The sequence below is a fragment of the Thunnus albacares genome, chromosome 6, assembly GCF_914725855.1.
Source record: "Thunnus albacares chromosome 6, fThuAlb1.1, whole genome shotgun sequence".
NCBI lineage: Eukaryota > Metazoa > Chordata > Actinopteri > Scombriformes > Scombridae > Thunnus > Thunnus albacares.
The window spans coordinates 10,237,151-10,255,331 of NC_058111.1; the positions used below are offsets into that span (position 1 = coordinate 10,237,151).

At 40.4% G+C, this 18,181-nt stretch overlaps 1 protein-coding gene across 3 annotated transcripts in view; it reads right to left on the reverse strand.

Annotated features, from left to right (window-relative positions):
• Positions 1-20: 20 nt before the first annotated feature.
• Positions 21-18,181, reverse strand: part of frya (furry homolog a (Drosophila)) — a 47,919-nt gene continuing 29,758 nt past the window's right edge. For 2 of the 3 annotated variants that reach the window (XM_044354820.1, XM_044354821.1), the window contains exons 32-61: positions 17,754-18,010; positions 17,519-17,665; positions 17,249-17,417; positions 16,929-17,019; positions 16,755-16,837; positions 15,179-15,329; positions 14,735-14,838; positions 14,170-14,355; positions 13,055-13,253; positions 12,485-12,606; positions 12,184-12,371; positions 11,444-11,538; positions 10,771-11,351; positions 10,388-10,485; positions 10,134-10,304; positions 9,877-10,017; positions 9,160-9,339; positions 8,176-8,340; positions 7,841-7,915; positions 7,559-7,729; positions 6,000-6,200; positions 5,190-5,333; positions 4,212-4,375; positions 3,903-4,113; positions 3,388-3,537; positions 3,194-3,292; positions 3,008-3,091; positions 1,840-1,950; positions 1,542-1,747; positions 21-1,448 (exon numbers count right to left, since the gene is read on the reverse strand). In XM_044354820.1, coding sequence (XP_044210755.1) covers positions 1,190-1,448; positions 1,542-1,747; positions 1,840-1,950; positions 3,008-3,091; positions 3,194-3,292; positions 3,388-3,537; positions 3,903-4,113; positions 4,212-4,375; positions 5,190-5,333; positions 6,000-6,200; positions 7,559-7,729; positions 7,841-7,915; positions 8,176-8,340; positions 9,160-9,339; positions 9,877-10,017; positions 10,134-10,304; positions 10,388-10,485; positions 10,771-11,351; positions 11,444-11,538; positions 12,184-12,371; positions 12,485-12,606; positions 13,055-13,253; positions 14,170-14,355; positions 14,735-14,838; positions 15,179-15,329; positions 16,755-16,837; positions 16,929-17,019; positions 17,249-17,417; positions 17,519-17,665; positions 17,754-18,010 — 5,003 coding nt within the window. In that variant the 3' untranslated portion in view covers positions 21-1,189. Of the gene's footprint in view, positions 1,449-1,541; positions 1,748-1,839; positions 1,951-3,007; positions 3,092-3,193; positions 3,293-3,387; positions 3,538-3,902; positions 4,114-4,211; positions 4,376-5,189; positions 5,334-5,999; positions 6,201-7,392; positions 7,402-7,558; positions 7,730-7,840; positions 7,916-8,175; positions 8,341-9,159; positions 9,340-9,876; positions 10,018-10,133; positions 10,305-10,387; positions 10,486-10,770; positions 11,352-11,443; positions 11,539-12,183; positions 12,372-12,484; positions 12,607-13,054; positions 13,254-14,169; positions 14,356-14,734; positions 14,839-15,178; positions 15,330-16,754; positions 16,838-16,928; positions 17,020-17,248; positions 17,418-17,518; positions 17,666-17,753; positions 18,011-18,181 lie in introns of all 3 variants that reach the window. The other variant, XM_044354819.1, reaches the window with a different exon arrangement.

Sequence of the window (18,181 nt, forward strand, 5' to 3'; positions counted from 1 at the left end):
AATCATACAATGAAGCCATATTTAACAAATGTAAGTTTTATTTGTATTGTTACATAAGTGTACAGAACACCAAAGTACAGTACATTGCAAAGGCAGTAGTATTTACAAGGCGAGAGGCTACACCAACAGTTCTTCTGGGAAGCTTTACAAATATGTAGCTATCTCTTTCTCTCTAGATGCAACTCAAATCGTAAGTTCATAAAAATACAATCTTATGAGTCTGAGTAAAGCCCCCATTGGACTATGTACAATTATTCATTTAAAATATTTGTTTGTTCATAAACATTATTACTACAGTTTATAATACATAGAATTTGCAAGCTTGGCAGATTTAACAGATGAAACAAAATATTTGTTTAGTCTGATAAAAGCATGTTTTTCTCTTGAAAATAATATAAATAATTTGTCTATTTGCTAAAAGCTGCACAGTCAAAAGATACAGTAAGATGTTTTAAGTAACAGATAACCCACACAGCAACAATGAATGTAGGTTTGGGAGACATTACAGTAGATTTGCAGCATGTCAAAGTAGTTAAATGTGAACAATTTATATAAATCAGTATCCATAATTCCATCTACAGTATGATGGTCGTCAGGTTTAAATCACACACTCGAACTCACATACAACACACACACACAAACGCGCGCACACAAACACAGACACACACACAAAAGGACCCACTACTTTAACCAAATAATGAAGCCTCCCTTTTTCTGTACTAACAATGTTTGTTTTCCAATGCTATGATATTCAAATACATTCTTTCAGGAGGATACAGTAAAAGTCTTCCACTTCCGTGAAGGATTGCACATTTTCCCTTGACAATTAAAACAACATAACTGAATCATTTAGCTTTGGTATGTCATTTGTTAAATGTGAAAGTTGTTGACCTCAGTAGCAAGTGGTCGCTTTGTGACATCTATTATTAGTGCAATAAAAGCCTACGTTTCTTTGCAATAGCAACTTCTCTGATCTCTCTAAAAAACAACAGTATTGCTGCACGTCTGAAGATCATATTTTATGACATTCTGATGTACTCTGAGCAAGACGAGAAAGGGAGGCTTTGTTATTCCCGGGTGAGAGCTTGTAAACCACTGAGATGATAGCAGCAACCCCAGACAGGACCAGAGGCTAGGCTTAGGACAAGGTATTGAGCAGGGACGGGTGTCACACACTGCCAGTCTTCCATCAAAGAGTTGAGCCTGAAAGCCTGGAGTCTGGGAGGAAAGCTGTGATGGCTCGGTAGCCCTGGGCTCGCCGGATCATGTCCCGAATCTCTCCGTTAAGTTCCATTAACTTGACAGAGATTTCTGTCAGGTCCTGCTTTGAGCCCACCAGAGCAAAAGTTCCTGTCTGACCCAAGGTTTGATGTCTGAAGTAGATGTTCAGCAAGGTCTGGACCTCATCTTCAGATTGGCTTCCAAAGATGTCATTAGGCCACATTGTTCTGCAATTAAAATCAAGTATTGTTTGACTGAGGGCAACAGTTGACAGCATACAATCCAAATAAACAATGAAACAAGCCTTTCGCTTTTCTCACCTGCACTCACGAATATGGCGGACAGCTGTCGCAAACTCGTTGTTCTTCAAACCCTCGAGAATGGCTTGCACAGCGGCCTCAGAGGAGCTGAAGGTGGGCTCAGAGCAGAAGCTTTCAGGGGCAGAAATCTCATCATTTGTCACTGAGGCTGCTGCTACTCTCAGATTGGTCTTCAACTCATTGAGCTCTCTGGACATATTTGTCAGCTAAAAGGTTGAGAGGAATTAATATTATTAAACAAGGACATGGATTAGACAGTGGGTATGATGGAACAAACACAAAAGCATGGTGTACTCACCTCGGGAATAGAGCTTATTGCATGGACCTGTTCAATCAGTTTACAGTAGGACTGAAAAAGCAGCAACAGCTGAAAGTGGAGTTTGTAGAGTCTTTGACAGAGCTCCAGTTGCTGAAAAGAGAGAAAAAAATGGTTAAAATTAGCACATTTCTTTTCATTGCTAGTTTTCTCTTGCTAGGTTTTACTATACTTTATTACATGTTTTTAGTGTTCTGCTTTTAGGTGGATAATAAGCTCACATACAACTACTGTGCAACAACTGCTAAATAGATGTCAAACCTGCAGCAGCTATTTAAAGACAATTCAAAACAACAAAGAGAAACAAGCCTCATCCAACTTACAGCCAGAGATTCCATTTGCTACAAAGCAAGCATGTTACAGGACAGAAAAGAAGTAAGGAAAACAGAGAATCAAAGGAAGGGCATGCAATTCCTTATTTTTCATTTTAAAATAGGTGAGAGGTATTAACAGAGGCCATTTTATTGACATGCACAGAGGAAGAAGAGTGAGGGTTGATGCAAGTGTGTAAATTAGAACTTAAAGAAGGGATAGTATTCACCATGTTTTAATCAAAATGCTGAGTGAAAAAAAGCAAGCAAATTAACAATTTTGCCTGTTCATTAGCACAAATGCACTCACTTTAATGGGAGTCTCTTGACAACCTATATTATCACATCCTACTTGCTCTTAATTGCCAGGTTGTAACAACAAACGTTTCCTTTTTCCTGTCCTTTCAATATCAAGTGAGTGTAATTGTTTACTGATAGATTAAATGCAACTTAAGAGAATTTGCTCCCATGCCCAGCAGAGCCAAAAATGATCACAATGGACAATTGAATGAGATAATCAAAGTGACGTGCGGCAACTCAAGGTTGTCAGAAACTTGACATAGTGTTAGGAAATTAGAGGTAACACTCACAGAGCTACAGTATCACAGAGTAATCGCAATGCAAAAGATACAGTATGAAAGATCAGTTTAAATTGAATCTTTAGTACTTTCAGTCATTTTTGTAACAAAAATGTGACAAAAATACTTTTTGTGTTTCTGCACACACTGTCTGAATGCATTAGCTAAGCCCTACAAAATACCATCCAGCATTCTACATTATCCTTTGAGTGACAGCATGTCAGTGTTAATGCTCAAATTCCAAACAAATTAACATTTTACCTTTTCCTCATGCTCTGCTGGTTGACATGTTATCACGGTGCCCCCAGGACTCCTGGGAAAGGTGGCCTTACAGTTGCTCAACCACTGTGGGTAAAAAAGAAGAGACATAATCACTATAACTCACTAACAACAAACAAAAAAACAGGTGCCATTCAGACTTTAAAGCACAATATTTGATCTCCTTACGGTGAGAACTGCATCCTTTCTGTTGTTGTAAGTATCAAGATACTCTTGAAGTTCCAACACACTGAATTTCATTTTTTCCAGGAGTCCACAAGACATAATCTGTGAAAAGAAAGTTTTCAATTTGTTAAACTGCCACTAATATGTCATACTGTTAAAAAAAAGTATTATAAACTGAAAAATGTTGGGTAACTCACTGTGTCTGCGTCAATAAATAGTGTTGGACACTCTGAGCATGATGTCAGCATTTGAGAAGACCTCAAAAACTTTGAACCTAATCCTCTAAGGCCATCACCGAGGTAACTGACAGCATCACAAGTCAGGGAACAAAATTTGGTCTGGATACTCTGCAAAGCAAGAACAGGCTGGCTGTGATACTGTGTGAGTCACTCCTACATCATTTAAAGTACTTAAATTCAGTCATTACTTCAATTTTTTCCTGAAATTCTCCCCTGTCACATTTGGTCAGTAGTAGTAGTAGTAGTAGACAACATCTAGTTGATGAATCTCGGAAGATTTTCAAGCTGAAAGCGGCTACAGAGTGACTTCTTTGTAATTAATCAGACCTCTTCTGAAAGGAAGCCTCTTTTTCCAAAGGTTAATCACTTAAATAACTAATCCTGTTACCCTTTCAGTTTAATTATTGGGTTTGAAAAGGCACACTGTTAATAGAATTTATGTGTAGCGTGGCTACAAGGTAATGCTATAATACCTGAAATAATGAAGAAAACACATGGAAAGTGTAGACTACACAGGCTCCATCTGAGTCAGACACAAGCTGGTTGATGTGAGTTCGCCAAGCCTCTTCTGCATCATCGCAAACTGTCGGCTGGAAAGCTGCGAGGATGGCGGAGAAGAAGGGTGATGGTGGCGGGGAAGCACGGGACACGTCGAGCGTGTCGTCCCTCTCCTCCTCGGCAAGACTGAGTGGACAAAATTAAATTAATGCAACTTAATTTACTTATTGAGTCATGTTATCTTTTTCAGCTACCTGGCTGTGAGAAAAGTTGTGAGCATGTACCTGGGTAAGCAGCTGTCAAGGTCCAGTTCTCCTTTGTAATCACCTTGAACCATGTCCAGGGTCAAACTGTCACCACAGTGAAATTCAGAGGGAAGTTCATTGATGCAGAGAGACACGTCGTCTTCATGGACATTTGTATCTTCATCTTCTTGTGAAGACTCATTCTGAGAGAAAGCAAGCGAGACACATGCCTTCTCAACATTTGGCAAAAATAACTAAAGTCATGAACAAATAGTGATGCAGCATGCAGTAAAGGTTATTATTAACTGAAATTAGTTCCCTCTGTTATAATTAATTATTAAACAGATAATTTGGATACACTAACCTTGCCTTGGGACCCTATGGACACTCCTTGTGCTGTTTTCTTTTATTTGGTAAATTTAGTGTGCGTAAATTGTGCCAATTAAATAGATCATAAAATAATTTAAATTGGCCAGCATTGTGGCCCTGCACACTTTTGGGACAGGCAATGTGTAAACCTTTCTTGACTTCCCACATGCCAAGAGTTTTTAGTTGTTGCTTAGAGCCACCCACACAGAAGAAATAGGTATACACATTGCCTTAAACGGACAGACACAGAAAGAAAAAAGACCTTTTTACTATTGCTGACTATGACCCCCTAAAATCCCAGGACAATCTCTGCCACAATTAAGTAAGGCACAAACTACTCCAAAGCGTTATGATTTGCCTGCTTGCAGTTTTTAGTTCATTCCTTTTTAGCATGCAATTACTGAAGTGTCTAGAAATGACTGACTCATGCTCTATTTTGAAGAGAGGAAATGTAGAAAAGTCACAGCGCCACAAAATAATATTTAACATAGACTGAACCCAAAGCACATAAAACATCCAACACATTTCACAAAAGAGGTTGCAAGAGAATAGCTCCTATTTGGCAAAATTAGTAAAAAACTCAAGTATAGAATTGCGATAGGAATTAGTAGTTCCCAGTATCTCAGACACTCTGAAGCCCTTATTCACCCGCTGCTTCGAGTCCTCTGGCAGTTGGGCCTCGAAGCTAGGATTTTTGGTGTTCAGCGGAGTTGAATCAGCTGAAGTTGTATTACAAAAGGCGGAGGGAGAGTCCATACTATTGATCTCTGCTGTTGGAGAGAGGCTGACAATCTGCAAAGAGACAAAGTCAAACGTGTGATCTTCTCTAAATAGTACATGTGCCATTTTTCAACAAAGATTAAAGCTTTTTTTGGAAAATCGAAAGAAACAACAACCGAAGACACTGGATTGAAACTGACTGTAACACTGTGAAATCTCCAACATTCCTGAGCTGCCTGTAAGCACTGACAGTGGTAGAGTGGTAGACAAATCAGGAACAAGAGAGGAGTGGTGTGACAGCTGCGTGGACACATCGGCTTGGCATCTGCTATTACAGTTTCCACAAAACTCTGCTTCTACTGTATGATGATCTTTAGTCATGGAATACCAGAAGGATGATGCAATAGATGATGCCAAAGTTTAAAGTCTCGCTAATGGCCCTTGAACACAGAATCTTTGATTACAGTACAATATGAGATATTTTGTGTGCATTGTGCAACAATTAAAGCAACCTCAGGGTGGCACAAGAGGAAAGCTTATTGAGTGTCCAAGGTGGAAAGAGTTTGTAACATTTCTTGTTAGGACTAAAATAAGGCTAATTTTCTGCTCTCTACAACAGCTAAGTTCTTCATTTCTAACAGCACAGATTTAGTATAAAGGAAAAGACTGGAAGGTTTCACTAGGTTTTCCTTGCGTTATAACTTAAATTTACCAGCATATAAACAAAGATGAACTTACAAGCTGTGAGTGGGAGAGTATCTGGCTGGCAGTGAGTGAATCCTCCTCAGACGACTCGTCTGAGTCTTCATGGGTGATCTTGCTGAGGCTGGGCATGCTGATGGACAGCTGGCTCTCCTCCAGGGCCTGCAGGTCACTCCGGTCCAGACTGTCCATGGAGCGTCTACGCACACCCCAGTTAAAGTTATCCATGGTCTCTCCCTGTAATAGAGACCAGCCTTTAGTTATCAAGCACCAAGAAGCACAGCATGACCTCCTCTCAAACACAAACACATGCACACACATATACTGTATACACACATTCACACAACCATGCAGTGCACGTTCAAAGAGGGGAAGTCTCTGGGTGAGTTTTTTCTCATAGCAACAAATGGAAGGAATACTGGAGCTTGACGTAGTGTCATGAACACTTCAGTGTATCCTCACATGGAAAGTTTCTTCAAATACTTGATCAAAGTGGCCAAGATGCTGGTGAAGCTGGCAGAAAAGTTTAGGTTTGAGAATACCCTGATATAGTCAGACTTTAAATATTTACAGGTTTTCATCCCTTTAGTCTAACTGTTTAAGATGCAGAGTGACTTTTCATCTGGACATGACTCTGGAGATGTCGGCCAACTTCCACATTCCCCCGAAGCTCCACATCAACAGATCAAACAAGGGAGATTTCCTGTGGTGATTAGCTTGATACCTACCACTGATGGAAAGCAAAAGCTTTGACATTTGCCTGCTTAGGTAAAGCATTAAAATATTTTTGCTTCCTTTAAAAGTAAACCATACTTCAATCAAAAAAACAGTTAAATGTGGTCAGAAATTTTTCCTCACACATGAAACTATCAAACTGTCTGTGGTGCACTTTTGTTGACCACGGCAGTTGTTTTAGTTTTCTGTCAGTGTGATTTTTTTGCAGCACAAGGAAAAAAAGGACACTATGTTCCAGGGTACAAAATTTTCTATCTTTAGATACACTGAGTACTAAAAGTGATACCCTTATTCAAATAATACATTATAAGGGATGCTAAATTTAACCAGTTAAATAAACAACAATATTACTGCTTTAACAATGTGAACAACAACGTGTATATCATCAGAATAAAGCCTAATCCTAATCCTAGAAGGGATGTTTCATGTATACATGCCTTTCACTGGAAACAATTAGTCCAACGTGATGTCAAAAATACGTTATACATACTGTGTTCCTAATGCATCAAACTGAGTGAATATCTCTCTAACTCTACATGGACACTGCAGAATCTTTACTGTATATTACATAGCATACGCATTCATGTGCTACCCCTTGCCATCGGGGTAGAAGTTTACAAAATAATCTACAGTATACAAGCCAACACTCATTTAAAGAACACAGCAAGAAGAATTGTAGCATGACTAAACTTACCTGTAGCTCCTAGATAGCGCACACAGAAAAAACAGAAAAAAGAAACCCCATTACACAGAGCAGGTAGAACCAAAACAGTTTTAAGATTGCTCTTTGCTGAAATATACATCTGTGTGCTAATGTTTGTCTGTCTTGCTTTACCAGTATTTTAAAACCGTGAACTCACCTCTCCATCTTCAAGCTCTACATCCAGGAAGTCAAAGTCCCTGAAGACTCTGAACTGCTGCTCTGAGGTGGTGTCATCCATGTTGTCGGGGTCCCGGGTCCCATCGTCGGAGGACACCAGGCTAGGCTGATGCTCCATGAGGTCCAGCTCTCCACAACTGGAGAAAATCACCTACACAGAGAAAAAAACCGACAATAATTAAAAGGGCTTACTGGCTGTTCTTGAATGCATGATACTGAAGGGTTGAAATTCAATGCACTGCTAAAATGTAGTGTATCTTACCGAAGGATTCTTTGTTAGCCCCACTTCTTGTCCACACAAAGATAACACATTCACCAGTTTCTCTCGTGTTCTTTTCTGCAAGAGGGAAAGAGAAAATGGAAATATTTTTAATTCAATTTGGATGTCATATATTGAATTATTGCAATCATGAAAAAATGCAATCTCACTTGAACCACATCGTAGTTTGAATGTGTCAAAAGCAAACTCAATTGCTCGTCATTACGGGACACAAGACACGAAGAAGTGATTTAATACACAGACTAGATGTCCTCATTGATCAAATCGTAACTGTTTCATATTTTCACCCCTCGCAAGGAAATTTAAGAAGTGTTTACCTGTGAGGACTGAGGCCTCTTCCAGCTGACTGGCACCAGGACGTTGTTGGAGGTGGATCCGGAGGAGGTAGAGGAGGTACTGCGGGTCACTGTTGTGGTTCTGCTTTTCCCATCTTGGCCTGGAGAGCCCTGCAGGTCATCATAACGCCGACCAATCACTGGTGTCTAACAGCATGGACACAAACAAATTGATATGTGCAGACAGAAAACCTTGATGAGTCAGGGAAAGTTTGAAGAAGAGAAGTCCCTTTCTCCTTAGCCGATCCATAACACAGGCTTCATGGCAGTTCCTTCTCCTTCTGTACTTTGACAGTTCCAGGATGATGGTATCTGGTAACTTGGCATTGATTTGTTATCAAAGTTCACAGTTTCTGTTCCATTTCACATTCTGAAAGTGTGAAGGATTTGAGGAAAACAAGACCTACATTTCTTCTGCTTCTTCCCTCAGTCTAAAAATATCTTGGTATTTTAAGAAATATCAGTGGTTTGTCCAGTGTGTCTCAATGTTAAATACACACACTGTTGGCTATTCACTAGAGCTCACTGATTCACTTACAAAAGACGGCAGCAAAGAGCTGACATCATTTCCTGCCATTCATGAACTACACAAATAGCTCCCTGTTCAGTTCCCACACGCACACCCCTCTGTATCTTTGACATCACTTTCATGCACTGCACTGCTTGGCTAATTGTGTTTACCTTTCCAGCTCTCAAGCTAATCTCAAGGGGTTGGGTCAAAAAGAAATATCAACATTAAGGAAAGGGAAGAAATGTTTCCTTTCCAAAAAGCTCAAAAAGATTCCACATAACCTCAACAAGCACCACACCCTAGAAAATACAGGAAAAAATACAGGGGCAAACATACTAGCATTAAGCTTTCCACATTTTAAAACAAAGAACTTTTACACAAGATTCTTGAAAAAAAGTTACTTTTGCACAAGTAATGTCATAGTAAAAAAGAAAGTCAAAGAAATAGTCTCTAACCTCAGATATGTCAAAGTGGAAATCCAGTGTTTTCCCAGGCAAGGCCTTGGAGGACCGGTCCCAAACACGACTGATGTCCTCATAGAAGAGGTCACTTTGTGGGGATGAAGGCTGCACCAAACTGGCCGATCGAGAAACCACCAGCTTCAGAATATTTAGTGCTTCCCTCCAATGGACAGTCTATACACAGTGCAGACATACACACAGCAATTCACCCATACACGCAGACAAAAACCAACACAACCACATGTTTAGAAAGAGACGACCACAAAAGTCCTTTTGTGTGTTTTAATGTAGTTCTATTTTTAGAGACAGAGGTGTTCTGGCAGATGCCCTACAGTGGGGAAGCAAAAGGAAAATGGATTCAGTAGGAGAATAAGCAGAGGCCCTGCTTGCAGCAGACTGTTTATAGTTTGGGTGTGTCTACAAATTTACTGCGCTGAACACAAGACAGCTTTTTTTCCCCTGTGAACATTTTCAAAAGGAACAGGCAATACAAGACTCTTACTCAGACCCTAATGCCTAAAAATTTCCACTGATCACATCAGATCTGGGTGATGCAAATGTTTTTACTTTCCAGGCATATATATCTCAGATCATAGACATATCTTATAAACATTGACTGCCATTAACTATGAATCAATATTGGGACAGGGAAAACAGTCACTGCATAATCAAATTAATTATGTAAAGTGAAACACTCCCATTTTAACTCACCTGGACAAATTTCTCAATTGTCTTGAGCACCTCCATGTTGAAGGGTTTGGCTTGAATTCCACTCAGGTCCATGTGACTCAGGAGGCTGTAGATGATTTGTAAAAGGGTCTGCTGCATAGTGGGGAGACCCTTCTCCAACAGCTGTTACAAAATAATTACATTTATTTAGCAACACTTGAGAAACTAAGATATTACTGGACAACAACATGACTGTGCAAAGCAAATATATGATCAGCTGATAGCATGGCTTCACAAACCTCTGCCATGTAAGTGACCAGGCTGAGAGTGATATCCGAGAAGGCTTCGTGAAGATATCGACACACTACATTTACCCAGGAGAAGCAGTCTCGTGTGTAGGAGTGTGTTTTATACAGAGTCATGACATGAGCGAGGTTGGAGAGCTTGGCGTTCTTCTCCTCAAGGCAAACCTACACACAAGAAGTATATCAGCTAAACACATAACGTTATCTGCCAAAAAAATGAGTACAGACATATGTTAATAGAGCCAAACCTGGGCTATCCTCTCAGCAACATCTTGACAGAAGTGCGTGGGGCCATCAAAGTTCTGCACGAGATGTGGGAGCAGGCAGAGAACATTCAAAGGAAATCCTGATGGACGAAACAGACATATTAATTCAATATTTTATGTTTCACATGAAAATATTCCCTTTGAAAAATCACTTTGTAGAATGCTCACTGCCATGTACGTCGTGTTATGTGGATCCAGGATAAGAGCTATTTTATGAGCCAGGCTGATGGTGGTTCTGAATTTTTAGGTGCTTTGCCATGAAAATTGTAAAATGTAACAATATTGGCACAATATAGTGTATTAGTTAACAGCAATATAAAATCTAAAAAATATCAGCATTCATTATTATCAGCCCTACATTGTACCTTTAGCTTGTGAAGTGTCCACTACAGGCACTCGTGACACAGGTGTGAGTTGCCAGAAGAGCTGAAGTGTGAGGTCAGTTGTGGACACGGAGGTGAAGCCTTTCAGCAGCAGCTGCTGGAGCCCAGTGAAGCTGCTCCATTTCAGCTGGCTCTGCAGTTTCTCCAGCTTCTCCCTGTTCTCCTGTTTGTCCAGCGACAAGTGGCTCAGCAGCTTATTCAACAGTCTCAAAGACATCTGATACTCAAACTCAAAGTCTGACTCCATCAGTGACACCGCCACCCAGAAGATGGTGGCTAGCAGGTTGCTGGGATGGTTGATGTTGGTTGGGTCGGTGATGTTGTCTTTAGATGAGGATGTGCTGCGGGTTTTGGCTAACAAAGCCTGCTGCTCACAGGCTTGGATACGGTCCAGTGTGGCACTGCGAGGTGGATCGGACCACCTGTCCGCCTCCCCAAACTTCTTGGGGACAGAGGAGCTTCTCTGATGTCGGCTCCTCTCTTCCCTTCTGAGGTTGAGCTGTCCTGTGCTTTTCCTGTTGGACATCAGCTTGAAACTGGTGAGGAAATCTGGAGATGATGCTCTGGGATTAAACAAGCAAATTGTTAAAGTTACTAGATGTTTTAACAACAAAAAAAATCCTTAAACAAAACAATATGTAGAGAAGATACAAACCTTGTCAAGATAGCCATGAGGTCATTGTTCTTGAGACATTCAGCCAAGTTATCCACCACAGATTCCAGTGTAAGTAATACTTCCATTACGTAGCCCTGCAAGAAAGAAACAAGAGACAGCTGCAGTTCTGTGGAGTAATTTATTTTATCCTGAATTTAATGATAACAGTATTTAATAACTGGCAAAAAATGTAGGGCTTCTCAGGCTCAATTTGTTGTTAAAACTAAAAAATCAGATGAATTTAGAGAGAGGTTGTGTATTGTTTATTTGTCTGTTACTTTTAAAAAGTAACAGATGGGTTTGGATAGCATTTGATGGACAGATTAGATGATGATGTAGGATTTCTGCCATTAGATGATTATTGGATATAATGCAGTGTTCATGAGCTGGTAAGAGGGTCAAACATCTGGAGTATCCAAGCCATTTACTTAACAGCACTGCATCCATGTGCTATTTGCTTAAAAAAAACCCCAGAAGATAAAATATAAACCAATACATACTGAGACTGAGGCTGCAGGTTTTCAGTTCATACAGTTCCTCAGTGTTGGCAACAGTTTCTGTTTACTGATCTGAGTCCTATTATAAATTGCTGATGGGCAGTGACAGCAATAAAGACGAAAAAGAAGAAACTTCTACCTGGTTTATCCATAAGCTCCAGAGTTTAGTAATACATAGTGCTCTCATACTCACATCCACATGCTTACACACATCATGTATATATACACACACACAGCACTAACCTGCACTTCTTCTCCATGTTCTCCAACTACTTCCACCAGCCTTGACAGCAGGTCGGACACACCGTGGGCAGAGATGGGCTGGCGGAGGCCTCGAAACACCTGGAAGGAGCGGCCAGCGTAGTGACGCGATGAACTACACAAGGCTGTCTGCAGCGCCACGTCACTGAGCTGCTGCTCCAGGTGGAAATCTAACACGGAAAGAGAGGGGAGTGAGTAAATGAAAACTAAACTATTGCTAAGCAAAGGTAGTGTTTTGTAGTGAAAATTTCTAATAATGAAGGGTGGGTATATATTGGTTTACCTGACTTGGATTCTTTGAACACAGATACCACATGTCGCAGGAAGTTCGTCAGCTGCCCAGTGCTTTTTGAAATTTGATTCTTTGGTGAAATGTCTTCATGGCACCAGAGTGGTCCATACGCTCTATAAAACAATAGTATTTTAGTCACTAACAACACATAGTAATGTGACATGTCTGTCATGTTAGAAGCAGGAAACCAAGCCCAAATTCTGGAGATACCTTGCTTCAGTTTAGCCTATTAAATATCTGTACCTAAACTGGCATAAATAATTTAAAATAAAATCTGAACAATTCACAACAGTTTGCAAGATGACAGTTATATTTCGAACTTACAATGTGTAAAATTAATGATGCACTATGCATACAGCACCACTAGGTGGTAATCTACATCAAGAAGTATGAGAAAGTATATCAGTGAGTCATAATGGTATTTCTGACTGTATAAGTAAAATGTTTTTGGTGGATAATGTGTATATTTATCTAAAACTTCATTCTCATAGCTTAACTACAGTACCACACTTGCCAGTAATTATTCTCACTACCAGGGTAACAACATATTAACATCAGTACCTTGTGGTTAAAAACTCTATGAGCTTGTTAGTCTTCTCATCCACTTTATTGGAGGCCACAAGCTCCTCCATCTCCTGTGAGATCTCAGGGAGGTTGTTGCTGCTGCCCCCCAGGCTCAGACTGGATGATGTAGAAGAGGAACTCAGACCAGAGTCTGGCACAGGAGACGCCTGGCACTCCCGCAGGAAGTCAAAACCTCCTGAGCACAACAGAGGAACAGGTGTGTGATCAGAAACAGGTTACAGTGGTTCATTTGGATGTCTGATTTAATTTCCCTAACTGCAACGTTCAGGTGGAGATGGCAGGAGTTATGTAAGTAGAGATCATGTAGTGAGCAGCATGACCTGTGTTTTAACATGTTTGGAATTTGAATCTAATTAGCCTTGTCTACTGATTTATTTAATGTGGTGGAACTGTCATGTTTAACTAATAATCTGCTACAAATGGAATCTCCCTGTTGTTAATTTACAAACAGACTATTTCTGCAAAATATTATACATTTACATAGAGATATAACAGAAATGGGAGTGAAGTTACAATGACTAAGAGGAAAATGGGATGTTATCTTTGGATCTTAATGGCAATGTTATCATGATGTATTATTCACAAAAGAGAAATCCCTATTTTTAGTATACAACTTGCATTTAATTGGTCAAATGCACAAAGAATATTCTGGGCATTTCAAAATGTCTAGACATTTGCAAAACAAATTTTCAGCAGGGGGAGGAGGGGAAACAAACCAGCCTATCCAAGCCGTAGCAGATGGCCCCAATTGGGGCAAGAGGATAAAAATAGCAGCATGGAATGCTTTAATCAAGACCTTTGATGTCCTCTGTGCTCAATATTGCTTTTGGCACAGTGTCCAAATATTTTCTCCCCAGATAAGAAACTTATCTATCCTCTGACGGGAATGTAAGCCATTCCCTCCTGATGTTCAAGCTCATATTAGCCAGAGAGAAGAGCAATGTGTCAAATGCCAAGCTGCTCTGACAACTAGACCCTGGTCTACCTTAACCTTTCTGTTAAGTTTTATGTCATATACACTGTATATATAATATTTTTTCAAGTTGAATGTATGCACACAAATGAGTATTAATAAATGCCTATGAATTTACCTGTAGGTGAATACTCTGGCTGAAGGCTTGGTTTGCATGTGAGGGTCTTGGTGCCATTTATTTCTCGTGTCTGCAGAAGGACTGAAGCGATGGCCTGGAAGTTGTTGTTACAGGATAATGTGATGAGCAGGTGGAGGAGGAGACGTTTGCTGTGCTCAAACACCTCAGGACGGTAGTGATCCATGCCTGAAGACAGAAACACAGAAAACACACAGTCTGTTTCAGCAACTTGTTCTTTGATGATGAGGTGTCATTTGTTGATGTTCCCTTTCCAGTTTCACAGCCTTGAGCTCAGAGTCCACCCAAAAAATGTAATGATGCGAAATGAGCCATTTGGAACTGGATGAAAAAAATCTACAAGAAGAGCAACTTTAACCAAATTAGTCAAGTCTTTGCACTTACAAATACAACAGTGATGCATCTTTTTGGACTCATAATACTTGACAAATTTGTATTTTCATCATCTGCATTCATCTATTGTCCCTGTGTTATGCAAAATATGTGTATATTATTGAAATTACATATATAGGTTTTACTTAGATGACTGACTACAGCATGAACTTACCCAAAAATAGGGCGTGTAGCAGTAAAGGGAGGTGCATGGCCCAATCCTCTCTCACACTGTGGTCCACTACCATCTCTGTCATAAAGATCACTGCTATATTACACCTGTAACAAAAAACACGGCACACACTGTAAAGCTTCTACATTATATGAGTCACACGTTGCACATTTCGGATACTGCAGTAAAAAACAGGTCTAAACCACAAATCAAATCCATACCACAAAAGGATGACCTTGTTATGCACTGCATCACCACAGAGAAGTGGTATAGTGCTGCCTTTATCTACAGCTATTTTTAAGTGATTAAATAGTGCTTAAAAAATTAACTTTGGCAGGTGATTATAGGATGCACAATCAGTTTGATGGAAGACCTCAAAGTAAATGTCTCAATCTCAAGTAGTCAAAAAGTACAATTTGCAATTTTGTATTACTGTAATAGTCTAACCTGTGCAGTGGTCCTCTGGGAATGATGGTCTCTGGCAAAAAGTCCACCAGTGGAGCCCAACATCCTCCATTTAGAGGCATGGGCAGAGGATGAGGCTGGTTGGTCTCAACCACGACCATCAGCCAATCAGCGTAGGGAGGAAGAGGTTCACCTAAAAGATTAACAGAAAATTGTACTGCTGTAATGTAGCCCGCCACATACAGGACAAATTACAACAAAATTAGAAATACTGCCTTGCGGTTGTATGCCTCCGTCAGCCACTGAAGTTGCAGTTTACATCCATGTCTGCCTAGACTCATATAATATTTCTGGTGAAGACTGAAGGAATGTAATGAGGTATTAAGTGTATTTTTGGCAAAATGGATGTTATCACTATATTGACAGGATTTGCGTGAATAATTTCCAGTGAGAAACATGCTGTCGTCACTTAGAGACTATTTTTACAGAGGAATACAGAGGACTGATAGAGAACTTTGTCACATGGTGCTATGATAATCACCTGAAGCTCAATATCACCAAAACCAAAGAGCTTGTGGTGGACTACCAGAGGAACAGAAAGCCCCCTGTCCTAGTTGCCATCCAGGGAGAGGAAGTGAAGAGGGTAGACTCATACAAATACTTTGGGAAAGCAAAATGCAAAGATGCTACAAATTCTAAAACGTGAACACTTCACACACATCTTCAACCCGGCAGCACTGAAGATCTCTACAATCACCACAGTTTCAAGGTGGGAACCCAAGAATAGTGTCACCAATTCAGTATCTGACCAAATGTGAAATGCGGAGTTATGGCGCCGAATAATGGCCAGAAAAATGTTTTTGCAGAACATTGTGATGTCACAGTGAAGTTGACCTTTGACCTCTTGGATATAAAATGTCATCAATTCATCATTTTATCCTTTGAGACATTTCTATGAACCTTTGTCATAATTAGCATATGAATTCTTGAGTTATGGCCAAAAACGTGTTTAGTGAGGTCACAGTGACCTTGACTTTTGACCACCAAAATCTAATCTGTTCATCCTTGAGTCGAAGTGGATGTTTGTGCCAAATTTGAAGGTGTTCCTGAGATACTGTGTTCACGAGAATGGGACAGACAGACAGACGGACAACCCAAAAACATAATGCCTATGGCCACAGCTTAATAAATGGACATGGATAGCATGTAGCCACATAGAAAAGTAGAACATGTCACTGATGTAAATAGGAGGTGCATTCAAATACTTTAAAAATACAAAAAAATTATATATGCACAGAGGAGAACTTCAATTTTGAGGATAAGCCCTTAAAGGCTATTTAGGGATGCTTTTCATTGTGTCATTACTCATACTCACAACAAAGCTGTTTTTGGGCCGCTGGCAGCAGTGCAGAGGCCCTTTGCTCGATTACTTTTATTTCGGTGCCAGTTCTCACCGAAGCCTTTTAAGAGCCCCAGGACACTCTGCACTGCTCATGCATTATCAATGACACCATGCCGGTCACCATCTTATCCTCCAACCCAGTCTGTGTATTCCACACTCACAAGACCATGACAACTACATTTTTTAATAGGGTGTGCGATACCAAAATATACTCACTCTTATCTTCATCGTAAGATCCGCCTGAGCTGTTGCTGTAGCGTGATTCCAGGCGGTTGTGTGTTCGCATTATGTGGCTAAGCCTGAAGACAGAAAAAAAACCCATCATGATGGTTCTTGCTAATACTGTAATCAATCTAATGTCAAGCTTTAAGATCTCATTGTTGACTGTACCTCTCCTCGTTGTCCTTTGCTGTCTTGGTATCATCTGTGTCAGGAAAGCTCTCCTGGCCCGCAACAACAGTATTGCTGCTCGATGTGGTGCCTAGAAGTGAGTGAAAAAAGGAAAAAACACTTTAATTTTACGGTTTATTCAAGGAAAGTCAACTGAGCACGATCTTTAACACCAACACTGCTTCACATTCACCAATGGAATCTGTACTGTTGAGTTTTCTATGGTTGGCCATTAAGTGGTTCAATGGAGCAGTTGGGATTTCCTGGTTGGTTGATTTTCATTTAAAAAAAATGGGATGTAGCTTAGTTAAAAGATGTACCTGAGGCTGCTGTAGAGGCCTTGCTTGTGGCAGTGAAGCGATAGAAAGGAGGGCTATCACAGTGCTGCACCACAGGGTTGACCGGATCTGTTTGTTGTAACTCAAATATCAACTCCTCCATGGTTTGCATGGTGTTGTTTCGACACAGATAGATCACCACCTTCTTTATCTGAACAAACATATGACAGAATACCATTGATAAAACTGTCGAAAGCAAAAGAAAAAATAGCCGCATAACATTTTCCAGATGGCCTAAATGATGTATCTTACATATGGCAGAAGGGTTGTGTCACTGCTGACACCACATAAGCTGATGAGAAACTGCAGTGCGGTTCTCAGATTGTTGCTCCACTTCTCATTGCTGACTAAAGCATTCCAGGCGTTTTCCATCTCTGGTCCAGGTAAGTCATCTCCATACTGTGTACATACATAGTGTCATGTTAGCTTGCACTGACCTTAGATTACCTGCACCCAAGTTCATTATGATTCCCCAACAGGACTTTACCTTGGCGGTCATGAACATGAGGTTATTGAGAACCATAGATGTGGCTTGTAGGGAGCCCCAGCCAGTGCCCTTCAGTTGGTGGGATGAAGCTGTGCTGGTTGCCCGACTAGAAGCGTCATAATCCGAGGTGCACGGTGTGAAGACTGGAAGCAGCAAGCCGCTATCCACCAGCTCGATGTTACCGAGCCAGGGCAGGAGGTAGGTCAGCATGATCTGCCTCCCATTGGGATGGGTGGTGGGGAACCTCTGGCTAACCTCTGGAACAAACAGAATGAAGGCAATACCAACATCAGAATAACATCAGTGGGGACTGCGGTGTTTACATCCTGCATGGAAATCAAACACATAATGTATACTCAGTTTCACCATAATTGCCTGTTTAATCCTGATCCACATATGAATTCAACTTAAACTTAGTGTAGTTAAGC